General features: G+C 46.3%; 1 protein-coding gene across 2 annotated transcripts in view; it reads right to left on the reverse strand.

Annotated features, from left to right (window-relative positions):
- The window catches only part of PTPN21 (protein tyrosine phosphatase non-receptor type 21), a 369,019-nt gene that overhangs the window by 57,216 nt on the left and 286,400 nt on the right, over positions 1-25,403 (reverse strand). For both annotated transcript variants that reach the window (XM_086937623.1, XM_086937622.1), the window contains one exon: positions 4,442-4,570. In XM_086937623.1, coding sequence (XP_086793749.1) covers positions 4,442-4,570 — 129 coding nt within the window. The remainder of the gene's footprint in view (positions 1-4,441; positions 4,571-25,403) is intronic.

Below are 25,403 nucleotides of genomic sequence, written 5' to 3' on the forward strand. Positions count from 1 at the left end.
ATATAATTGAATTTTTCCTTCACGTTATCTAAGAAATATTACATTCACCTCTGAATCCACTCACAAGGGATTTACATCCCAAAGCCACCCTATGAATGTAATGGATGATGGAGCGGATCGGCAACCAAGTCCAGTGAGGAGGCGTGACCATGGTATCATGTTCTTTCGGTTGAAAAGGCGCACATCATGACTGGAGGGGTTCATCCACCCAGACAGGTCCAGATGAATCAACTGGAATATCTGCACCTGAGCCTGGGTGTTGGTCCCCCTGGCATCACAGGCACTGCAGGACAACACTCAATCGTCATCTGGTGAGAACTCATTGTCCATAAGGTGAGTGGAATCAAAAGGATGCATGAGGCTGAGTATGTTTAAGACCTGTAGGACCGGGAGATGGGTTGAGTTAGAAATCTCCAAATTATCTCCCGAATATCCAAAATCCTCTGAGAAGGAGGAAAAGGCCTCATGTGGGTCATGTTTGGCACAGCATGTGTGAAGGTCAACCTCTGTATCTGACTGACGTGGGATGTTTGGGCATTGAAAGTAAAGAGCAGGTTGTGAAGAAGATGCTCCTTAACCAGCAACGGGGACTCCGCCTTTACCACCCAAGTCATTAATTTGCAGAAACACATGGCTCCTGAATATCTTGGTGAAGCTACTAGAACTGGTAGCATCTTTGTGAAAAAAATGAGGGTGCAATTATCAACCAGAACTTCAAGACTGCCAACTGATAATGCTGGGACCTCATAGTGAATCTCAAATACCACTTGTGAACATAGAGAATTGGAAGTTGGAAGTGGGCGTCCTGAAGTCAGAGGACACCAACCAATCTACACATTCAGGGCAAGCAGACCCTGCCTCAGAGGCAGCATCTTGAAGTAAAGTGAGCAAAATGCTTTGACCCTTACATGCAGAAGCACCAACTCAGTGCCCCCTTTGTTCAGCAGGGAAAGAACCTCGGCCACCAGAATTGAGGCATGTGCCAGGCAGCATGTCCTGGAAGAATGAATGAACATGAATAATGGGACTTAGCCCTTGTGGATCAACTGGATGACCCAGCAGCCCATCATGATTGACATTCAATTGGGAGAACAGAGGGTGATCCCCCCCCCCCCCACCTCAAAGTAAGATGGTGGTGTATGCAGAGGGAGGAGTCTAATTTGTTCTGAAGCAGCAGATCTAGCCAAGATTTGGGAGGAGAAAATATTTTTCCGCTGCTGACCTTTAGGTACACCTTCGGTGTGTAAAAACCCGTAAGTTTGTCGACATGTCAGGACTGGATGAGAGGGTTGCCTCTGCCACAACTGAATTGCAGCAAAACACTACATTGCTACCTGAACTGCCTTACAGACAGAGTCCAGTCCAGTGAGAGGGCCTTAGCCCTGCTATTCTTGCAGCGCTCCATGGAGGAGTTGGCCTTGTCACCAAAAAGTAACTCCCACTGAAGGGCATGTTCATCAGAGTAGCCTCAAATCTCCCGAAAAGCCAAAAGGGCAAATATGAGCATGTTGGCATAAAGTGATGTCAGTGCCCATTGACTAAGCCACAGTTAGCTGCAGAATCCTTGAGGCACTTCAGAATGTACTGAGATTTTTTTAATAATTGAGGGGAGAAAGTGGGATCAAATGTCCATCTTATGGGCTTTGTGACCTATTTCCAGTAAAACCATAAAACAGTCACTTTTTTGCCGCAACATCAGTTACAAGCGTGATATTATTGACATCCTAGCTGAAGCACCAGTAGAAGCACAGTGATGGATGCTCATGGGAAAATTAGCACAAAAAAGGATTATTTTTGCAAGGAGACTTGGAATGTATTTTCAAAATAGATCTGTCACAATATTGAAGTCTGTCAAAGGCCCCTATCAGGATGTGGTTAAACTCTAAACTGTCATACTGTGTGCTTTATTGTAAAACAATAAGTGCAAGGCCCCTGAAATTTTGGGTAGCGGCCAGCGCAATGAATATCAGAGGTGCCAAGTACCAAAGCTGTGTAGTCTTGATTCCACCTTATTCCTCTTTCATCAACCACCAGACACCGCCTGCCTCTTTATCCCACTCTTGCAGGCTGCTTTTCATCCCTGCTCTACCCTTTGCCACAGTTTTCAGTCTTTCTTGTCCTCCTTTTGTTTTTATTTTTCTCTCCCTTGCTTTGTGTGAAATCTGAGGAGGAAAAATACATATTGGCCCCAAAATTGTATGCTGGTGGGCCCCACCGGCAACCACTAGCTCAAATTAAGCACTGGTCATACCATTCTTTGTAAAGAGAGAGATATATACATGCTTTATCCTGCCCTCATTGCTGCTTGTTTCATTTTTCTTCTATACTTGTTTTTCAATCTCAGCCACTGGTCCTTCGTTGTTTATTGCTCATTGTTCATTGCACTTTAATGAAAGCTCCCTCCTTTACGTACCAGTGAATATTTATACATTAATTTATGAGAAATCAAATTAATTCCATGGATTTTGGAGCATATTAAGGGGATCATTATGATTGCGGTTTTTCCGCATCCTCGGGGCCGGCGGAAGGCACCACCGGCCCAGAGGATGCGGAAAAACCGCAGCGGACTGACCAAAGACCCACCGCCACATTAGGATGGCTGGTGGGTCCTGGTTTCCGTCCGCAGCTTTTCCGCCGCGGTCGGCTTACAACCGCGGCGGCAAAGCTCTAATATGGTGACGGTGTCTTCCAGACACAGTCCACCATATTAGGATGGCCTGTAAATTATGCTTTTCCGCGGCGGGTTTTCCGCCGTGGAAAAGCATACGGAACTTCACTGCGGGGGCCCGTTGCGGGCCCCCTAGGTGAAGGGGGGGTGGGGGGTGCACATGGGGGGTACCTATGGTACCCCCTGCATTTGCATGCAGAAAGCGGCAGGCACCGCGCGGTGCCTGCCTCTTACTGCATGCAAATGCAATGCGTGCATTTTTAACACTGCGGCGGGTGCAGCTTGAAGCTCCACCCGCCGCAATGTTAAAAATAGAGGATGTGACCGCAACCCTTGCGGTCACATCCTAATTGCACAGGAGGGAACTCCGCATTCCATGCGGAGGTTCCCTCATGCTCTGGGGTCGCGGACGGACGCAAGTCCGTCCGCGATCCTAATGACCCCCTAAGTGTGGTTAAGTAAAAACTCTCACAAGTGGCACATTGACAAGGCAGATGAGCTAGTGCAGCTTATACTCTGATAAGTGACTTTCTCCGCTTCCATGCACCAGTGTAGATTCTTGCTCCAGTGTTGGCATCACCAGTCTGCCTCAGAATTGTCTCATTTCGCCTTCAACAAAGCTTAGTTAACACGTTATTTTGTGTCTGAAAATCACAAATTAAAAATCCCTATTGCTGTCACCAGTCTTCAGTTCTCTTTTCATTTGGAGGAGCCATACATTAGAGAGAGATTTCATTTCTGACTGCACTCTTTCCCACCACATCACAAGACAGGCCCACTCAATCTGTGATAAAATGGAAAGGTTAGAGTAAGAGCAATAAAGAAAGGGATAGGGAGGTGGCTACTGGCCTCTCCCCCATGAGTAAAACCATCAGTATAAATCTAGTATATCTCCCCCCCGTCCCTGAATACAGACTTCTTCAGTTGGTCACAACACACTTATTCATTCTTTAGAGTAATCCTGAACTGCAGCCACTATGGGGCTCTAATATAAAGGCTGCAGCTTAAGGTGACAGGGCACTTCACAAGAGCATTGTACATTTCAATATGGGCAGCTCATTTAACACCACTTACACAGAAGGATCATCACAAACACATTCCCCATCTTTCAAGACATGATATACCGCAAAATATACACTTACCTGATAAAGAAAAGGGAAAACAGATCCTACAATAAAGCACAAGGGGTCAATACGGCTTGGAGAGCAAAAGGACCAATGTCCGCAGTAAATTTCGCATTTGTAATCATAGAGTCAAAATTGATGTTGTAGATTTAGTCTTGGATTGCTTATAATTTGCTGTTGCACAAGCACATATTAAAATCTATTTTTGAAAAGTATGAGATTGGATCACATTATGATGCACTGCTGTTAAGAACACAAAGGCATTTTATGGATGTTATAATTGTAATTGTACAGTTTTTAAAAGTAATTCAGAAAATTGACTAAATGCCTATTAGTTTATCATATTAAGAGGTATTAGGCAAAGTATATTTGTTTTTCTTTTAATGGATTGTTGCTGTTAATTATTTAATGTATGATATGAAGTTTTATAAGACTTTTTTTGTTAAAAACCAAATACATTTGAATTTGTAAAATCTACAATTTTATTACTTCTATGCTCTGAGAAACATCTAACTTGTGCACCATTCAACGAAAATGAGAACAACATTCAACACTCCATTTAGTCATTAATTCCAATGGAAAAAAAGCTTTATTTAAAGCATAGTAACGCACACAAGATAAATAGTATACTCCATGAAAGGGTACTCACCTCTTCTGCAGTTACCATGGCAATGATGGCAACGCCTTGTTCCCACACCATCTGCCAGAAATCTTGACAAGTATTCTGCAGTGGGCCTTGTGTGGCAATATAGTCCCATTCTTCTCCACCAACCGTGACCTGGAAAAAGTTCAAGAAAAATGTATAACAACAGTGAAAGGTTGCTAAGTACTAAGTGAATGCATGATAAAGTGTAGCTTTTCTCAGAGATGATATCATGCTTTACTATATATGGAGAACAACTGTATGTTCGGTCTCTATGTTCACTCGCAGGAAAATTATATGTTGAATGTGATTCAGTATGGATTTATTTTTTTAATAAATAAATGTTATTGATTTTCATCTGTAACAGAACATAAAAGTACAACTAAAGCATCAGCAAATATCCTGTAATGACTTTGTCAACTATTTAAGAAATAAAGAAGATGTAGTCAGATATTACCAGCTGATTCAACATTTAGTCCATTATCTGAGTGACGGTAACCATTTACAGCCCAGCCCCACGGAAGTGACCCAACCATGATCAACATATTTTATTACGTTTTCTGGGGCATTTCACATGGTGGGAGCAACACTCCATACCCCGCAACTCAGTTTTTATTTTAATTCCAATTTACCACCCACCTCTCCAAGCTATGAATATGTATTAATTAACTATCTCCTGAGATGCACTGTTGGACAAGTTAGTTACCTTTAGTAATTCTCTATCTAACCACATATTCTTTGCCTTTCAAATTGCCCCAGACGCTAGACTAGATCCGGAACGTTTTCCAACAATTGCTCCTAGAGCCGGAAGGCAATGCAATTTGACTCCCCTGCGGCTTTGTCCCGCCTCAGAATGTGGATATGGATAGAGGCACTATCCTTGCGCGCCGCCGTTAGTCTAAAAGTGATCTCTACTGAGCCCTAGATGTGGAGCATCAGTGACAGATTGAAAACAGTGATACTGTGCAAAACCTAATATGGAACATTATTAACATCCAGAAGCCCAATCCAAAAAAACAGTGAGGATGGTGAGAAATCTGTAAATAGAGTATTGCAATTACAGTATCCACCACAAAGAGCATTACCAAAGCTAAGCATCTTATTCTTCTAATGGATACTTCTAACCATAGATTCCTCATTTTTTAAATAGATACCAAAGCAGCACCCCATGAAAGTTGGCGGATGTGAAGAATGGACTTTACAACAGGAGTCCTGCAGGACCAAGCAGGCAAACTGAGCCTTCCTGTGGAGTTAATACAATAGTACCATGTAAAGCTGTGGACAGATGCTTACATAATAGCCTGGAAGATGTCATGCACCGGAACCACCACAACTAAAGCAGTAGTGGCAGCTTTGGTTGTGGTGAAATATGCCTGAAGATGCTCTGGAAGCTCCTTCTGGGGAAAAACATAACGTATCTTGATCTAGACAACAATTCATCATACAAGGGTCTTTTTCTGAACTGCCCTTCCCGTGTCCACACGATGCTCCGCAAAAACAAAAAAAACACAAAGGCTCAAAGGATATGAAAAACAAGAAAGTAAGAACCTAATCAAGGTCCCACTGCGACATAATAAAAAGGGAAGGAGTAAACATGTATGTAAGTCCTTTTAAAAAATGCATCTCAATTGGTGACTTATGATCATCCAAATGAAAAAAGGCCCAACAAATAACTAGAGAGTCCTGTTTTAGGTTTACACCTATAATAACTGATAAAAACCCAACTGAAAGGAAAATAGCCCTCACCAGTGTAAACATATAAACACTGAAAAAACACCTCTGCAACCACAAACTGAAAGTCATTCAAAGAAAGGAAAAGGTGAGTTAAGGAGTCATTTTTATTTCTTCCTGAAAGGGTCAACACAATGTAACTTTGCTATACAAGGCAGCAGCAAGAAAGACTGGGCTAACAGTGATTACACTAAATTACTGTTTCTTCTTCCTTTTTTCAGTTGTGTGATCTTTTGGTCTACAGATGCAGGGTCTAGAAGCATGTTTTAGATCCTATTTAATTATTTTATAAACTGTGGCGAATCAGTGAATATCAAAATCATATTTGATATTTTAGCTACGTTTGATTCTTTCATTGATGGGTAAAATGGCTGGTCTCATAAGAACCTTTCCCAATATGTAGCATCACATTTACCCACAGACAGAGAATGTGTAAAACCCTTTGATACATCAGCTCCCTTTTCTAGTGAGTCGGTATTGATAGTTGGTGAATTGCCATGCACCCCATGCGTTAAACATTCAATGCAAGGTGTAGGGACAGGTATATGTGAAAAGAAAGCTGTCACCAAGCAACGGTTAGTGGTGAAAACACAACACCAGACGTTTGTAAAACAAGGAACGCAGTGTCACTTGAAATGCTGCTGCAAAAAGTTCTTACCAAGTTCAACAAAGATTGGAGTGATATTGTTTGTATTTGCAGTAATTCAGCTACATATATGAAAAAGTTGTTTGATGACCAGTCAATATAGATACCTTTGCTGAATTGCTTCCATGTAAGAGATCCTTGCCCCTTGCTAGATAGTATGCTGAAAGCACTGTTGCAATCTTTAGAGTTAATGAAGAATTCTTTTGACTTTGTAGTCCATTCTGGTGCACTGTGTTATTATGTGCAGGAACTAATACGGAAACATTTCTCATTTTGCGCTTTGTGTGGCATCAAAGAAAGAGTCATCCTAATTGTGTAATTTAGCCAGTGGTTCTCAGTCCTAGAGGCAGTGAATGCTACATTATCTATGTAGCAACAGTTTACAGAATTTTTGCTTAGTGATGATGCCAAAGGCAAGAAATGAGAGATCTTTGGTTGCATATTGATGGAGATGTGAAAAAAGTACACTCTACTGCATTCTTAGATTTTTACAGGAAAACACGACTGCTGTAGTGGACATATTAAACAAGCATTTACAATGCAATAGGTCTCGCATTAGGAAAGTTTGAGCTATTGGTATTGTAAATGGCACATTTTTTATTTCTGTGTAGGTTTTGAAAATTGCGAAATTAATTGTTTTGTCATTTACAATGCCAATAGTTATAACTTTCGTAAATGTGACGCCTATAGCATTTGTAATGCAATATGTGTTGTATTTACGTGACTTAGATGTATTGCTATTACAAATAACAATGGCTTTTATTTTTTTTAATAATTAATACTTAAATAAAAGTTATTGTAATTTAGCTTAAACTTTTGTAAATAACTTTTGTGAAGATTATGTTCAGTGTATTTTATTGTGACGAAAATCCAAGAACAGAAGTGAACTATTAAAGAAACAAGTTACTTACCTGTAACTTTAGTTCTCCAGTATTGGTAACTTTCATAGATTCCCATTGCTTGTATCATTCCCCGTCGTCGGAATGGGAGCCTCGGTAATATATATATATATATATATATATATATATATATATATATATATATATATATATATATATATATATATATATATATATATACACACACACACACACCTAGGTAAATACACCCTAATAGGTGCAAATAAGTAACAAGCATTTGCAATGCAATGGTCTCGGCATCATTAAAGGTAGAGCTATTGGCATTGCTCATGACATTTCTTTTTTTTCTTTAAATCATAAATAAATGGCATTGTCATTTACATTGCCAATACACAGCACTCTGCACTCAACAGCACACACCACTCTGCACCTCCACTCACTGCTCTGCACACTCACTCTGCACACTCACTCTGCACTCACTACTCTGCACTCACTATTCTGCATTCTGCACACTCACTCTGCACTCACTACTCTGCACTCACTATTCTGCATTCTGCACACTCACCCTGCACTCACTACTCTGCACTCTGCACTCACTACTCTGCACTCTGCACTCACTACTTTGCACTCACTACTCTGCACTCTGCACTCACTACTCTGCACTCACTACTCTGCACTCACTACTCTGCACTCTGCACTCACTACTCTGCACTCTGCACTCACTACTCTGCACTCTGCACTCACTCACTACTCTGCACTCACTCACTACTCTGCACTCACTACTCTGCACTCACTACTCACCACTCTGCACTCACTACTCACTACTCTGCACTCTCTCACTACTCTGCACTCACTCACTACTCTGCACTCACTACTCTGCACTCACTACTCTGCACTCACTACTCTGCACTCACTACTCACCACTCTGCACTCACTACTCTGCACTCACTACTCTGCACTCACTACTCTGCACTCACTACTCTGCACTCACTACTCACTACTCTGCACTCACTACTCACTACTCTGCACTCACTACTCTGCACTCACTACTCTGCACTCACTACTCCGCACTCACTACTCACTACTCTGCACTCACTACTCACTACTCTGCACTCACTACTCACTACTCTGCACTCACTACTCACTACTCTGCACTCACTAATCTGCACTCACTACTCTGCACTCACTACTCTGCACTCACTACTCTGCACACTCTACTCTGCACACACTACTCTGCACACACTACTCTGCACACACTACTCTGCACACACTACTCTGCACACACTACTCTGCACACACTACTCTGCACTCACTACTCTGCACTCACTACTCTGCATTCTCCCTTCCGTAGTGTAAATGCCCTTCACGGCCGGATGCAGTATGTAGGTACTCTCATATATTTCTTGGCACCTACGATGTAAGACTGTGTGTTGGATGTAGGAGGACATATATAGCAGTTTTGTTTCACTCATTGCACTAGCACTGTGCTTTTATCCTCTCTTCTCCGTTTGATTAAACACATCACTTATTAAGAGGGGGGCTTCGGGCAGCGCGCCTGGCGCTGTGACAGGGAAGGGACGCATGTCTCCTCACAGGAAAGGGTCGGCGGCAGCAGTGCTTTACTGCACATTCTGCAAAGCAACCCGCCGCATCAGCATCATCTCCAGCGCGTCGGGTCAACCGTAAAAAGTGCCCCGTGTCCAGAAACAGCATAACCAGTACCCAGGCACACGCGCTCCTCCGAGAGGGGCTCTTGGATAAATGCAGTTGGGTGGCACGCGCGGTATTTTTCGATGGGCCGCGAAATGGATTTGTCAAGATATGTTCTAGACCACCACCCATCTGTGAAAGTTTTCAAAAAATCTTTTACGTCGCTGCCAATACAGGCACAGCAGAGCTGCCAGACAGGCACGTGGCGAGCCAGCGAGCCCCGAGCTTACAGCACGTTAGACTGAGAGGCATATTATAACTATGCTGTTATGGGTATGGCTTAACACTAAAATACCTAGCGTACAAAGGCCAACATGTCATAACTAGTTTAAGATAACCTACAGAAACGGCATTGTTCCCTTTGGCAGACATGGGACCCTATTCGAATGACTCAGATATTGTGTCACTGTGAAAGTACATACTGCATTCCCTTACTCGTTTGTATAAATATTCCGTCAATGGAAAAGCAGAACGAGCAAAAAATACACGGGGCCACGTCCAGACGGGAAGAGGAGGCAGGCGGAGTCAAATGCGTCTCGCGGCCCGGGGCTCCTGTGAGCGGTGTAGAGTCCCGGGGACGCGCCAGCAGGAGGTTGGGCGCCGCGTGCTGAGAGCAGAGTCCCCGACATTGGCCAGGTAAGTTCCAAAAGGCTGGGGGGCTTGGTGCACGTGTGTGTGTGTGTGTGCGTGTATGCTTGTGTGTGTATGTATGTGTGTGACGGTGACGGCGGAGGAGGGAGGGGGGGCCTCGGTGCACTTGTGTGTGTGCGCGTGTGTGTGTATGTGTCAGGGGGGGGTGTCTCTGTATGTATGTATGTATGTGCGTGCGTGCATGGGCGCTTGTGTGTGTGTATGCGCATGCGTGTGTGGTGCTTGAGCTTCCCAGGAGACAGCACCTGGCCACAGCGCGCGGTCACATTTCAAATCGGCTCCAAGGATGCGCGTGGCCGAAACTGTCTCCTGGGAAGCACACTCGCTAACAAAAGATCTCGGCGAGACGCGCTTCCGCGCGTTGAGCCGAGACCTAAAAAATAGGCCTAGGCCTCATTACATTTTTTAGCCTATAGGTGTCCTTATGTAAAAAGACCCAAACTTACACTAGCAACCAATCAGATTAGCCTCACCCTGTGGAACCTTCCTGAGAAAGCTCTGAGCCTCAGATTTCCGTAGCCGTTGCCTTGCCACAGAATCACCTAGACCAGAAGCGAGCTTTCCCAGGGGAGGTGGGTGGGCGCATGGGAATCTATGAAAGTTACCAATACTGGAGAACTAAAGTTACAGGTAAGTAACTTGTTTTTTACTCCAGTATTGGAACTTTCATAGATTCCCATTGCTTGTATCAGAGTAGATAGCAGTTAGCATGCCTCAAACATTTCGTTCATAGTTACACACTATCATCAACCAATGATACAACATATCATCATAAACATAAATCAGTAACCATAGCATAATAAACGAAATGTGAGAAAAAACAGGAAGGAGGGAAGAGAGGAAAGTTCACCTCTTACTGGAAGAGATTTCTCAGGACAGCTTGACCAACAGCCGAATCCCCCTTTGCAGCCGCGTCCAGGCAGTAGTGTCTCGTGAATGAGTGAGTACTGCTCCAGGTGGCCGCTCTGCAAATATCCTTTATCGATACTCCTGCAAACAGTGCTGTAGACGAAGAGATCGATCTTGTGGAGTGCGCCTTCACCTGTCCTTTCAACGGCTTGCCTGCCGCCTGGTGGCAGAAACGGATCGCACTCGATATCCATCTGGAAATTCCCTGTTTTGACAAAGGAAATCCTTTCCTTGGGGCTCCAAAAGCCACAAACAGCTGAGGCGTCTTCCGAAATCCAGCTGTGCGTTGAAGATAGAATTTCAAACATCTCTGAACGTCCAGAGAGTGAAGTGTCCTCTCAGCCTGGGTCGTAGGCCGAGGAAAAAAGGAATTCAGAACCAGCGGTTCGTTAAGATGAAAGTCTCTTCGGTACCTTCGGAATGAATTTGGGGTTCATCCTGAGGATCAAGGTATCATTTTTGAACTGCAAGTAAGGTTCCTTGATAGTCAAAGCCTGAAGTTCTCCCACTCTCCTTGCCGAGGTGAGTGCCAGAAGAAGGGTCACCTTCCATGACAGGAACTTCAAGTCTGCCTTATGTATTGGCTCAAATGGCGATCTCATCAGTTGAGCCAGGACCACATTCAGATGCCAAATCGGAGGTGGAGGCCGAACTGGCGGAAACACTCTAAACAGTCCTTTTAGGAATTGCTTTATCACTCTTGTTGATAACAGAGAAGGACCAGATCTTGTTCGTCTATATCTGGAAATAGCCGCCAAGTGGACCTTGATGGACGCATGAGCCAGACCTGCCTGCGCCAAGGATAGAATGTATAGTAAGAGTTGATGCGGAGCTGATGAGAATGGATGCACTCCTGCTCTCTGGCACCATAAATAAAACCTTTTCCACTTCGCTCTATATGCCTTATTAGTGCTAGGAGCTCGTGCTTGTGCTAAGATGTTCCTGCATTCCTCCGGAATGTCTAGATCTTTAAACTCCCTGTGTTCAGGAGCCATGCTGTCAATTGAAGCGAGCTCGGGTTCAGGTGGAGAACTTGGCCGTTGTACATTGATAGAAGAGTCCGGTTGGAGTGAAGTTGAATGGGCTGTTCCTCCGACAGAAGAAGCAACTCCGTGAACCAGAACTGGTGAGCTCAGGCGGGCGCAATCAGTATCATCCTGCACCTGTCCATTTTGAGCTTCTTGAGGACTCGAGGAATCAGGGGAAATGGCGGAAAGGCGTAAACAAATGCGCCGGACCAAGACATCAAAAGGGCATTCCCCAGCGATCCTCGATGGTGTTCCCTGCTTGCGTAACACCGCCATTTCTTGTTCATCGGAGTGGCAAACAGGTCGATCGCTGGGGTCCCCCAGCGGGAGAAGATGACCTTGACCACTGCGTTGTCCAATTCCCACCCGTGTGAGACTGCCCTCAGGCGGATTAGCGTATCCGCTTTCGTGTTGCATACTCCTGGAAGGTGTTCCGCCACTAGCCTGATGTTCTGTGAGATTGCCCATTCCCATAACAGCTGGGCTTCCTGAGAAAGCAGTGGCGATCTTGTGCCTCCCTGCTTGTTGATGTAATGCATTGCGGTGGTGTTGTCCGTACGCACTAGAATGGCAGAATTTGAAATCCTTGGAAGGAAAGCCAACATTGCCAATCGAATAGCTCTTAGCTCCAGAACATTAATATGTAAGCGACGTTCTTTTGGCGTCCAGTGTCCGCTGACTTGGAGATCTTGCATGACCGCTCCCCAACCCTGAAGGGAGGCGTCTGTTGTAATGACGCGAGGAGCCGGCGCCGCTCTGAAACTGAGACCCACCGATAGGTGAGATTTTTTCATCCACCATGAAACTGTCTGTTTCATCTGCTGGGTGACAGTTACCCTGTCGTTGAAAGACCCTTCCACCTGCTACCACTGAAGGTCTAGTTCTTCTTGCAAGGGGCGCATTCGCAGCCTGCAGTGCGGAATCAATTGAATACAGGATGAAATCGACCCTAGAAGAGATTTGTACATCCTGACTGCCATCCAACTTTTCTTTTGCAATCGAGCGGCTGAAGACATGAGTTTCATTTGCCTCTCTTCCGATGGGAAGGCTTTGCACACCTGAGTATCGAGTATTGTTATGTTATGTTATGTTATATTAATTTATTGTGCGCACAGCTACTCCAGCCAAGGAGCGTCCCGGCGCATAGACAAGGAGGAACATAACACAACAGGAAAAAAAATAAGATTTAATGGGGGCAGCTAAAACAGAAAAGTTTTTATTGCTCTCCAGAAGGTAAAGAGGTCCTCTAGCAAACGGATTTCAACCGAGAGAGAATTCCAGGTTATTGCAGCTTTTACGCTGAAGGAGCGCCCCCCCATACGGCTGAGTCTGAATCTAGGGACTACAGCAAGGGCCTGGCCTTGAGAGCGGAGGGTCCGAGTGGGGACATAGAAGGAAAGACAGCTGGACAAGATTTCAGGGCCTATACCTCTCAAGATCTTAAAGGTCAAACAGAGGATCTTAAAGAGAATGCGCTGCCTCACTGGAAGCCAGTGTAGGGAGCGAAGGACACTTGCCACCGGGCTAAATCTGGGCAGGCCGACAATCGCTCTAGCCGCAGCATTTTGAACCCGTTGCAGGCGAGTTAACTCAGCCTGATTGGCCCCCGCCAGAAGAGAGCTAGCGTAATCCAGGCGAGAGATGATAGTTGCCTGGATTACCAGCTGTTTGCGGCGTCAAAAAATTTAAGTACTGGTCTTAAACCTCGCAACAGACCAAAACAACAGGCTGCTGTTTTCTTGGTGTGTCCTACAAAGGTAAGGCCCGCATCCAGCCAGACCCCCAGATTTTTCACCTCCGACACCGGGGTTGGAGTAGGTCCCAGCTCTGGAGGCCACCATTGGTCACCCCACAACTCCACTCCCCATCCGACAATCATTACCTCCGTTTTAGTGGCATTAAGCTGGAGACAGTTTCCTGTCAACCAGCTTGCCACCGCCTTCAGTCCAGCCTGAAACCTGGGGGCATCTTGTTCCGCGTCCCCGCTGAGAGTAACCGCCAGCTGTGTGTCGTCGGCATATGAGACCAATGTTAGGCCTCAATGCCTAGCGACATCAGCCAGCGGTCTCACGTAAAGGTTGAACAACGTGGGACTCAGCGAGGACCCCTGCGGAACCCCCATGGCCAATGGCTGGAAGTTGGACTTGAAGGGAGGGATGGAAACACAGAAGGAACGATTGTCAAGGAAGGAGCGGAACCATTGCAGCACCTGGCCACCAACCCCGATCTCCTTGAGCCGATGCAGGAGGATGCTGTGGGATACCGTGTCAAAGGCGGCGCTGAGATCTAACAGTATCAGCGCCGCCGTTTGACCAGCATCCAGCCTCGCACGGAGATGTTCCACCATCACAAGAAGAGCTGTCTCCGTGCTGTGTCCAGCTCGGAAGCCATTTTGTGTGGGGTCGAGGGTATTTGTCCGAGCTAGATGTTCTGACAGGGCCAGATTGACATGGGCCTCTGTAATCTTTGCCGGCCAGGGTAGCAACGAGATGGGGCGGTAGCTTTCAGGCTTAGACGGGTCCAGAGAGGGTTTTTGATAATTGGGGACACCACCGCCTGCTTCCACTTAGTTGGAACTATACCCAACTCCAGGGAGAGGTTAACAAGGGAACGCACAGCCGAGCGTCCCATAAAGGTCTGATCTCGAAAGAGAGCAGGTCTTACTGGATCAGATGGAGAACCAGATTTAACTTGCAGCGCAAGTTTGTCAAACCCGTCCAAAGTGAGAGGGGGGAATGAGAGCAGGGTGGTCTGATGAGGTGTCCCATTGGAACTTCCCAAACCGATCCCTATGCTAGGGAATGTCCGATAGATTGTTTGGACTTTTCCCAAAAAATAAGAAGCAAGGGATTCGCAGTGGGAGATGGAGCTCACGGCCGTAGAGGTGGTCCGCTTCGCCATGAGATCTTTCACGGCCTTGAAGATGGCCTTCGACGGGTTGGTGCTGTTTCGGAATTCTGCGGCATAAAATGCCGCTCGAGCTCGACAGATAGCCCGATGATAGAGCTTGACGGACATGGCGTATGCAGCTTTTAAATCAGCCCCATACGTCTTCCGCCATGCTCTCTCCGCCCGTCTACAGGCACCCTTCAAGGCACGTAAGGCGCCATCGTACCAGGGACTCGACTCTCTAGTATTGATTTTAGTCGATACAATAGGTATCAGAGTGTCCAGAGCCCTAGTAAGCCAAGAGCAGAAGAGGTCATACCCCTCTTCTACGTCATTCAATGGACCCAGCGGCTCCTCTAACAGAAGACTATGGAAGTCTTCTAGCCTGAGTTTGTTCCAAAACCTCCTAGGTACCCGTCTAGCTGAAGAGATAGAGGGAGTGACCAATATAGGACAAAGGATGGACACCAAGAAGTGGTCAGTCCACTCAACCGGAGAAATAGAAGTAATTGTAATCTCCGGCAGATTGGTGAAGAAGGGGTCAAGAATGTGTCCCCCAATATGGGTAGACTGGGAGACCAGCTGGGAAAGTTGAAAGGCCTCTAAGTCTGAGGAAATGCTGCGTACTGTTAGATTGGAAGGGGTTTCGAAATGGAGGTTCAGATCACCCATGATGGAAAAGTTGGCGCAGTCAGTGACCAGAGTGCCAACGATATCGGGGAAAGCATTTCTGAACGCCACATCGCTACCCGGCGGACGATACATAACCATCCCGGAGAACGTAAACTCAGGACTAACAGAGACCTTCAAAGAGGCACTTTCACACCCGGCAATATTAAGGCCACTCCACACACAGGAAAAGCTAGACCTAACTATAGGAGCTATGCCCCCACCTCTAGTAGATCTATTCAAGGTGAACATAGAATAGCCGGGGGGGCATGCTAGATTGGAAATAGCAGCGTCCGCTTCCTGGAGCCAGGTTTCAGTGATGGCAAAAATATCAGGGGCTTCATCCTCAATAAGATCGTAGATGTTCCCAGGAACTTCACTGAACTCGCTGGCCGAAGAACCGATTTTTCTCTGTTGAGTTGTAAACCCAGATGAGTGAAGAGATTCAAACATGTTTCCACTGCTTCTGTTGTCGCTTGGAAACTTGGTGCCTTCAGCAGGCAGTCGTCTAAGTACGGGAATAACTCCAGCGACTGTCTTCTCAGATAAGCTGCTACCGGGGCCAGCACCTTTGTGAATATCCGGGGTGCGGATTTTAACCCAAATGGGAGCACCATGAACTGGAAGTGACTCTTGCCTACTGTGAAGCGAAGGAAACGTCTGTGAGCCGGGTGGATCGGGATATGAAAATAGGCATCTTCCAGGTCTAACGTAGCCATGAAGTCGCCTGGATTCAAGAGGCGCAATATGTCCTGGAGTGAAATCATCCGAAACTACAGTTTCACGAGCTAGGTGTTGAGCTCCCTTAAATCCTGGATTGGACGCCACTTGTCAATTGTTTTGCGGATCAGAAAAAATCTTGAATAGAAACCTTCTCCTCTTTGTGATAGGGGAACACGTTGGATCGCCCCTTTCCGAAGCATTTGTTGAGCTTCTAATTGCAGAAGGTTTAGATGTTTCGAAGTAGTGACGTGGGGAGCTCTTGTAGGTGGAAATTCCTGGAATTCTAGCGTATGCCCATGTCGGATGATGTTCAATACCCACTGATCCGATGTTATTTTTTCCCAGCTGCTCAGATGTTGAGTTATCCTGCCGCCCACTGGAGACCCATGGAGCGGAGGAACAGTCGGCAGAGTCAGGAGGCCGCTATTGACGCTTGCCAGCGTCTTTGCCCTGACGCCCTTGACGTCCACGAGAGCTCTGACGAGAGAAAGACTGAGATTGTGCCTGCCGCTGATAATACTGATTGCCGTACTGAGGTCTGTACGACTGCGACTGCTGAGAGTACCGTTGCTGTTGATAGCCACCTTTTGGCAAAGTGAAGCCTCTTCCTCTTGCCCCACGGAACGGTGTTTTCCTATATTGTAGGGTACCAAGAGCCCTAGCCGTCTCTGGGTCCTTTTTTATTCCCTGCAGGGTGTCATCGACATGTTTTCTAAATAACATGTCCCCATCAAAGGGTAAGTCCAGAATCTTATTTTGAACTTCCGGCCGGAAGTAAGTCGCTCGCAGCCAACCCTGCCGTCTAAGAACAGCCGCGCTACCCAGAGCACGGAACGAAGTGGTTGCGATGTCCATCGCGCAGTCAATCATTTCTGAAGAAGAACGTTGTCCCTCTTCCAGAAGTTTTAGTGCTTTGGCCTTAGGGTCATCCGCCAGTAGGTCTATATAGGCTGCGACATCACTCCACATCTGGCGGTCGTACCTCGCTAGAATAGCCAGGGCATTGGCCGCCCGGACCAGCAAGCTAGCCATTGATGAAAAACGCTTCCCAGCGTTGTCTAACCTTCTACCCTCCTTGTCTGGTGGAGTTGTGAGGGTGGCCGAAGGATTCCGCGATTTTTTCTGCGCTGCTTGCGATATGACTGAGTCTGGTCTTGGTTGTCCAGTCAAGCAGGCGGGACTGTCATCAGGAGCTTTATACTTCTTTTCTAGGCGCGGTAGGGTTGGAATGACCGTTGCCGGGGCCTGCATTACCTTCTTTTCTTCTTCCCATATATGTTCTACAATGGGAATCGAACGCACTGCCTTACGGTAAGCCTCTTTAAAATCATATAAAAAACAATCCGTAGATGTTGTAGGCATGGCTAGTTTAAAGCGTGCCGTGGCTCTCTCCATTAAGCTGAAGAAACCTCCCACATCCGCCGGAGGTAAATCTATCGGGTCAGGCACCGGAGAAGCCGAATTCGGAATAATATACTGGTTCCATTCACTATCCGGGTTTTGATCACGGTTGTCACCTGCTCCATCCTCATCCGAGGTGTCATCCTGGTCTGGTGTCTGCCGAGGATATTCCCCCTCTTCTTCCACATGTGCCGGAGGCACCGACTGAGTTGCCACCACCTGTGGCTGAACTTGCGCCTGACTTTCCACTGGTCGCGACCCTTGTCTGCTCCTATATTCCTCCAGCATTGCTCTTAAGTCCTTCAAAAGACTCATAGGCATAGTAACCGTGCCCTGCTGTACCTGGGCTTCCTGATATGCGACTTGTTCTTGCGGTCGCTGTTCTTGCTGGTAATAATACCCATCTTCTTCATCAGAATCATGGTATTTAAGATGAAACTGAGATGGACTATATGCATCTCCATACATCTCATTCTCCTCCTCAGAGTAGTCCTGTTCATCCAATAACAGGGCTGGGGGTAATGGTGTCACCTTTCTAGGTGATGTCATGTCAGGTGTTATCCTCCTCTTCCTGGTGCCTTTCCTTGCACCTGCCGTCGACTGAGTCATAAATGTGTCCACCATATCCGGTGCCATCGTCGACGGGGCCGTCGACGAGATTATCTTCGTCAACGACTGGCTCGTCATCGTCGACGGGATCGTCAACGGAATCATCATCGTCGACGGGCTCGCATCGTCGACGAGATTGCCATCGTCGACGTGATTGCCACCGTCGACGGAATTGTCGTCGTCAACGGGATTGTCTTCGTCGACAAGGTGGTAACCGTCGACATAGTTATCGTCGTCGCCGCCGTCGTCGACCCAGTCTTCGTCGACGGCATCGTCGTCGAAGTCTTCGTCGACGTCTTCGTCGTCTTCGTCGTCGCGGGATGGCTCGTCGACGGATGAGGAGATAAAGTCACTGAAGAGGCCTTGGAGCCCTTCTTAACCACTGTTGAAGCTTCTACAGTTGGTTTCTTAAAGGACTTAGAAACTTTCTCCTGATGTGAAGGCCCAGCCGAGCCCTCATCAAGTTTTGCCTTCTGCACCTGAGGTGCTTGCCTTTCCCTCTCCTTTACACTTCCGTGAGGAGATTCGCCAGGCTCGGGCTTGCCAGACCTATCAGAGGTCCCACGCACAGCCTTAGAGGGGGGTTCAGATGATACCTCCACAGATGATCTACCCCTCTTTAGAGATATTTTGGAAGACGTTGACCTGGCATCCTCCTCATCACTTGATACCACAACATCCTTCTTTTCCAACTTCCTGAGCCAAATTAGTAATCTTCCCTCACGATCCCGGAGGGTCTTAACAGACATCATCCTTCATATTTTACACTCTTCTGCCTTATGGTCAGGGTATAAACAATATATACAGTCCTTGTGTTTGTCTTCGACATAAAGTCGTTTTTTACCACAACTGGCACAAGGCCTGAATAGGCTCTTCTTTTCCTTATCAGCCATAGTTGAAATTTAAACAAATCCTTACAGAAAACTGCTTAACCCTTTCCATGCTCATGACGAGCTCAGCTCGTCATGATGCACGGTTGAGCTGTGCTGATGACGAGCTGAGCTCGTCATGAAACACTGACATCCTGCATTCTTCAGCACAGGAGGGGAAAACACCTAGCAGCGAAGGTGTTAAATAATACCTCAAAGTAGAAGTTAGAGCAGAGCTCTAAGGAGACTCCCTGTCACCAACGATGCGGTAGAAAATCTGAGGCTCAGAGCTTTCTCAGGAAGGTTCCACAGGGTGAGGCTAATCTGATTGGTTGCTAGTGTAAGTTTGGGTCTTTTTACATAAGGACACCTATAGGCTACAAAATGTAATGAGGCATATTTTATACTTTTTTGCACCTATTAGGGTGTATTTACCTAGGTATATATATATATATATATATATATATATATATATAATTACCGAGGCTCCCATTCCGACGACGGGGAATGATACAAGCAATGGGAATCTATGAAAGTTCCAACACTGGAGTAAATCTTTTTGTGACATTTGTAATAAAGCTTGAAACATTGAGAGAACATATTTGAACCAGTTGTTGTTGAATGGTGGCGCTGAGTGATGCTGTGGCGTTCAGTGATGCTGTGGCAGTGCATAGTGATGTTCTGGTGCCCCTGAGTGATGCTGTGGTGATGCGATAGAGTGAGTGCGATAGATAGATAGAGTGAGTGAGTGCGACAGATAAATAGAGTGAGTGAGTGCGATAGATAGTTAGAGTGAGTGAGTGCGATAGAGTGAGTGAGTGCTATAGATAGAGAGAGTGCGATAGATAGAGAGAGCGCGATAGATAGAGAGAGCGCGATAGAGAGAGAGCGATAGAGAGAGAGAGCGAACGATAGAGAGTGCAATAGATAGAAAGAGTGCGATAGAGAGAGAGAGTGCGATAGATAGATAGTGCGATAGAGAGAGAGAGTGCGATAGAGAGAGTGTGCGATAGAGAGAGAGTGCGATAGAGAGAGTGCGATAGAGAGAGTGCGATAGAAAGAGAGAGAGTGCGATAGAGAGAGAGTGTGATAGAGAGAGAGAGGGCGATAGAGAGAGAGAGGGCGAGTGAGAGAGGGTGAGAGAGAGAGAGGGCGATAGAGAGAGAGGGCGATAGAGAGAGAGAGGGTGATAGATAGAGAGAGAGAGAGAGAGAGAGAGAGAGAGAGAGAGAGGGCGATAGAGAGAGAGAGAGGGCGATAGAGAGAGAGAGGGCGATAGAGAGGGCGATAGAGAGAGAGAGGGCGATAGAGAGAGAGAGGGCGATAGATAGAGAGAGGGCGATAGATAGAGAGAGGGCGATAGAGAGAGAGAGGGCGATAGAGAGAGAGAGGGCGATAAAGAGAGAGGGCGATAGAGAGAGAGGGCGATAGAGAGAGAGAGAGGGTGATAGATAGAGAGAGGGCGATAGAGAGAGAGAGAGGGCGATAGAGAGAGAGAGAGGGCGATAGAGAGAGAGAGGGCGATAGAGAGAGAGAGGGCGATAGAGAGAGAGAGGGTGATAGAGAGAGAGAGGGCGATAGATAGAGAGAGGGCGATAGAGAGAGAAGGCGATAGATAGAGAGGGTGAATGTGTCATAAAGGGGGGGGGACTAAACATGGTTGCCACGTGTTTGCATCAAAATGTTTACGTTAAAAATGATATACGGATGCAGCAGTTACGTGAGTGCTGTTTTTTAAACAACAAACCTTTCAGTTGAGTAATGCATCTTAGTATTATTTATGAAAGGGACAAACATTAATACATTAAAAGGTACATTTTAAAGCAACTTCGTCATGCAACACAAACAGTTTTTAGGTGACTGTGAAAACGCACACAGGTTTTGTGCTATCAAAGTGAAGGGAGACAATGGGTAAATGTGAGCCGACCAGATTCTGTGTGCCCTGGTGGATGGAACCAAAAAGTCCAGAAGGCAGCTTTCTGACCAGAAACGTGTGCGTGCGGTGCGAGTGTATTTTTTTATTTTTGTTTAGAAGAAAACCAACTGAGCAGCTTTAGCAGGCTCAAAGGTTACACCAAAATGGATAACAGATGACACAAGAGAGAGGTTAAAGGGAAGGAGGGCAGGTGTGCGCGCCGTAGGCATGCACAGTTTTCTTCACAGTTCACTTAACAGTGCCCCTTTATCTGTAGGTGCTACAGCAGTCTTTCTTCAAGGTATCTCCCGAAAACCTCAACCTGAGACCTTTTCTCGGGAGGACAGATGACTCCTTTCCCAGCTTGTCTGGAGGGATTTGTTTTGCCTCTCCTAGGCTCTGTCAAAAGGAACCCTTGAAGACAGAAAGAAGAAAAAAACGCGAACAACTACAAAGGCAGATAAACCCTGCCATCGAATTAAAATTCCCGACTCCCACATAGCTCCAACACCCACACACACCTCTCTGGCAGGAGCTGTCGCTGGGAGGTGGGAAGTGGGCAGACTTAGAAAAGCTCACTGCATCGCTCTCTTCCTTGGATTTTAACCTAGGGAATATTGAGAAAGCAAAACAGTATCTGTAATGGAACACAGATGAACCAGGCACGAGCAGCTAAGGAAGGAGGAGGGGTCAGTGAACAGGTAGGACAGAATGAAGGTAGGGCGGTCGCTGAAAGCAGAGACACCGAGAAAAAGCTGAGAGAAAGTAGGCAGCATATATTCCACACAAAGAACAGGCAAGAGTGGAATTAAAATAGGTGGAACACTACGAGAGAGAGAAGGGCTAGAGAGGCGGAGAAGTTAACAATTCTGAAATAGAGAGACAGGAGGATCAAGGGAAAGGAGATGAGAAATAGAAGAAAGATAGAAAAGAAAGTGATAAGAAGATCTGCTGATTCACAGGCGCCAAGAGGCGGCTCCCCACCGTGGACAGAAATCTGCCAAGCAAAAACTGTGGAAAAGGAAAACAAAATGCATGAAAGCATATTCATCGCCCAAGGAGTTTGAAGAAGAGAGAGAATGCAGTGGGAGATGGTTGGCAGACGTTTGTGCAAACCCCGGCTGCTTTCTTGGGATACTGCCTGTGGATTGTTTTATGGGTTACTTTGTTGTGCAGCTTCTGGTGTTTGGAAATAATCTTCGCGACTTCCCGGGAGGATTCCGTCCTGTGCTGGGGGGAGTGGCTGCGTGTGCACTGATTGTCCTGGTGCAGTAAAGAGCTCGCCACCACCTTGTAGCTAGGGGTTCGAGGCGCTACAGTGATGAAATCGGTACAATTCCGGTGATCGGGAAGTTTGTTGCTTGTCAGCTGACCATCTGGGGGAAGCTTGCATCGCGCCTCTGGCAGAACTCTCGGGGTGCAGAGCAGACTGGTGTGAAGTGAACAAACACCGCACTTCCACTTGTTGCATCACATGAACCAATTGCAGGGTCGCTTGGTCCGGGAACTCGCCGTGCGGTAGAAGCTCTTTGTGCTGCAGCCGTGTTAACCCGCGACAGAGATCAAATGTCAATTATCTAACCCGCCTCTATAGTAAAAGTGCTTTAAATTAACAAAGGTGGGAACTGCATATAAAAACTCGCCGTGCGGTAGAACCTCTCTGTGCTGAAGCTGTGATAAACCGCAACAGAGATCGAACCGCGCTTCAATTATCAAAAGTACGTCTACAGTAGATTGACAGTTGCGGGAACAGCATTTAAAACCTTGCCGTGCAGTAGAAGCTCTCTATGCTGAAGTCATGTTAACCCGCAACAGAGAATGACGCGCGCGTCAGTAGTGAAACGATAGCTTCAAAGATCAAAAGCGCGTCTACAGTAGAATGACAAATGCGCATTGTGGAAATTACATTTCAAACTACATTTAAAACCTCGCCAAAGGGAGGGAACAGACATGCAAGAAGTCCTGAAAAGAAGTTTTAGAACCACCCTATGTGCAGAAACCATTCCTGATATTTGCTATGCCATAGTTCTCGCATATATTATGGCACTGCACACAAGCGGCCGCCACAGTCTCAATAAAGACAAGACACGGACAGCGGGCGGGACACGGATAGCGGGCGGGACACGGACAGCGGGCGGGAGGAAGCAATGCCTGCCTGTTTATCGGTGCCGCACCACAGCGTCTGCAGCCAGCCTGTTTATCAGCGCCGCGCGCCTCTCTGCAGACTCCCCCTGCATTCCAGAGAGGCGCGCAATGCGATCCGGTCTGCCATGCCATGGAGACAAGACCTGGCCGCGCGCACAACGTTATCCTATGGGGAAATGCTGCGCGCGGCCAGATTTTGTCTCCCTTCGACGTTCTCAGACTGCTGAGACGCTGACTATAGTTCTCGCTGCGAGAACGCGCTTTCAGCGCGTTCGTCGTAGGCGAGACCTAAAAAAACTAGAGTCTGAAAGCACCCTAGTCTACCAGGCGTTCAGCATAACTGGTGTAGATGTGAAACATCTCCTTGAGAGTAAGCTGGGTGAAACTTTTAGTGACTTTGGCACAACAACATGTTCCATGTTAGAATTCTTGCCACTTGGTAAGCAAAGAAATCTTGAGGAGCAATACAGGAAATTTGATTTTTTACAGTGCATGAGAAATGGCTTGCAATGATGCATAGAAATGTCCCTTCACTAACCAGGGCATTTGAAGTCAATGAAGTCTCACTGAGGTACTCTGCACAAGTTCTAGATCCCTTCCATAAAGGGAAATTTTCTCCGGACTGCTTCATAAATGACTGCTTCAATAACTGAGGGCACATGCAGCCAGTTCAACACATATGTTGCGCAATCCATCCTAGAGAATCACAATCTTCAGGTGCATCAGTATTGGCATGGCAAGCTGTGTCAGTGGCCAGAGTTAGCAAAATGTGTACTGGCTGTTTTGGTATTGCCCGTCTCAAGTTCTGAGGTTAACAGGGACTTTTCACAGCTAAATGTTTACATGGGAAGGAAAGACTAAGTGCGCATGACCCAATACACATTAAAGAAGTATTGTATGGTGTACTACAGTAAGTTTGATTTGTAAAAATATATTTGGATCTCATATACCCTGTACACACACTGTCTATACACATGCACAATCAGTGCAGAAAGCAAGCAATAATAAAAGCGAAACATTCCATAAACACCGGAAAAATACTGTTTCTGTTGTTTTAATGGCGCGAAAATGTGTTAACAGCTGAGAACCACTGTTTTTTAAGGTTTTTAAAACACTGAAAACCCCCCACCAGAATTTACTAGAAATAGAAACTGAAAACAGGAAAGCCTACAAATAACATACAATGCTGTCCACAGAAAAACCTTGCAGAGCCAAAAAAAGAACAAACAGAAGTACTTCAGTAAGCTTCATTAGCACCAGATAGACCAGACGGTCCTCACACCAAGCCACAAATTCTGACAAGTGGCGATAATAGATCAACTTGGTGAAAGGATGGCAATAGAGAACATCCATCTCCTCTGCAGTGAAGTCAAAATCACTAACTTGGTTCCACACAATCTCCACATGTAGAGGTATTGGTTGTGGAGGTTCAGATGAAGAACCATGTTCTATTGTGGTACGGTAGTCCTTCTGAAGAGGATGACTTAGTAGAGGAAAAATGCACAAACTCTGTAGTTTAGAGTACCAGACCATCCAAGCCCAGTTTGTTGCATTCAGGATGATCTAAGCCCAGCTCTTCCTGACCGGCATCAGAATTTACGTAAGCATCATTAGAGAAAAACTCATAATGGAGTCTATGGAAACGTTAGCACCCCTTTACCAGCAATGAATGAACCTCCTTCACAAGAATGGTGGCATGACCTGCAAATGTCTCAACAGAAATGGTAGAAACAGAAGGGGGAGTAAGTAGATGCAAGCCAGTCAGATAGAAAAATGTATTCTGCCCTCTATTGGCTGCATGTGACCATTGTAGGGGGAGTCGGAGTGGCTTGTCAGCGGTCGCTGCAGATGACAAGAAAGAAGACTGACCTTTCTGGTGTCCATAGCCTCTGCATCCACCACACCATCAGGAGTAGAAAAAAAAGCACAAAAAAAAGTACAGTTTTTTGCACAAGCTGGGATGGTTGGATATGGGGTAAAGCAGTTCCCAGGACTGACAGACTACAGATTTCCCAAAAATTCAGGCTGAAGTACAGCTGTCTTGGAACTGCTACGAAGACTTAGTCGCTCTGGTCATGAAACAGCTTGGATGCAACAAACGGCATGTCTATGTTGGACGCCTACATGTCCCTGGAAAAGCTTTTGGTGTGCATACAAGTATGATGCTGAATCATCAAACTGATGCCCATAGTGCAGCCAACACAGTCTGCAGT

Source organism: Lissotriton vulgaris, chromosome 9 (genome assembly GCF_964263255.1).
Source record: "Lissotriton vulgaris chromosome 9, aLisVul1.2, whole genome shotgun sequence".
Classification (NCBI taxonomy): Eukaryota; Metazoa; Chordata; class Amphibia; order Caudata; family Salamandridae; genus Lissotriton; species Lissotriton vulgaris.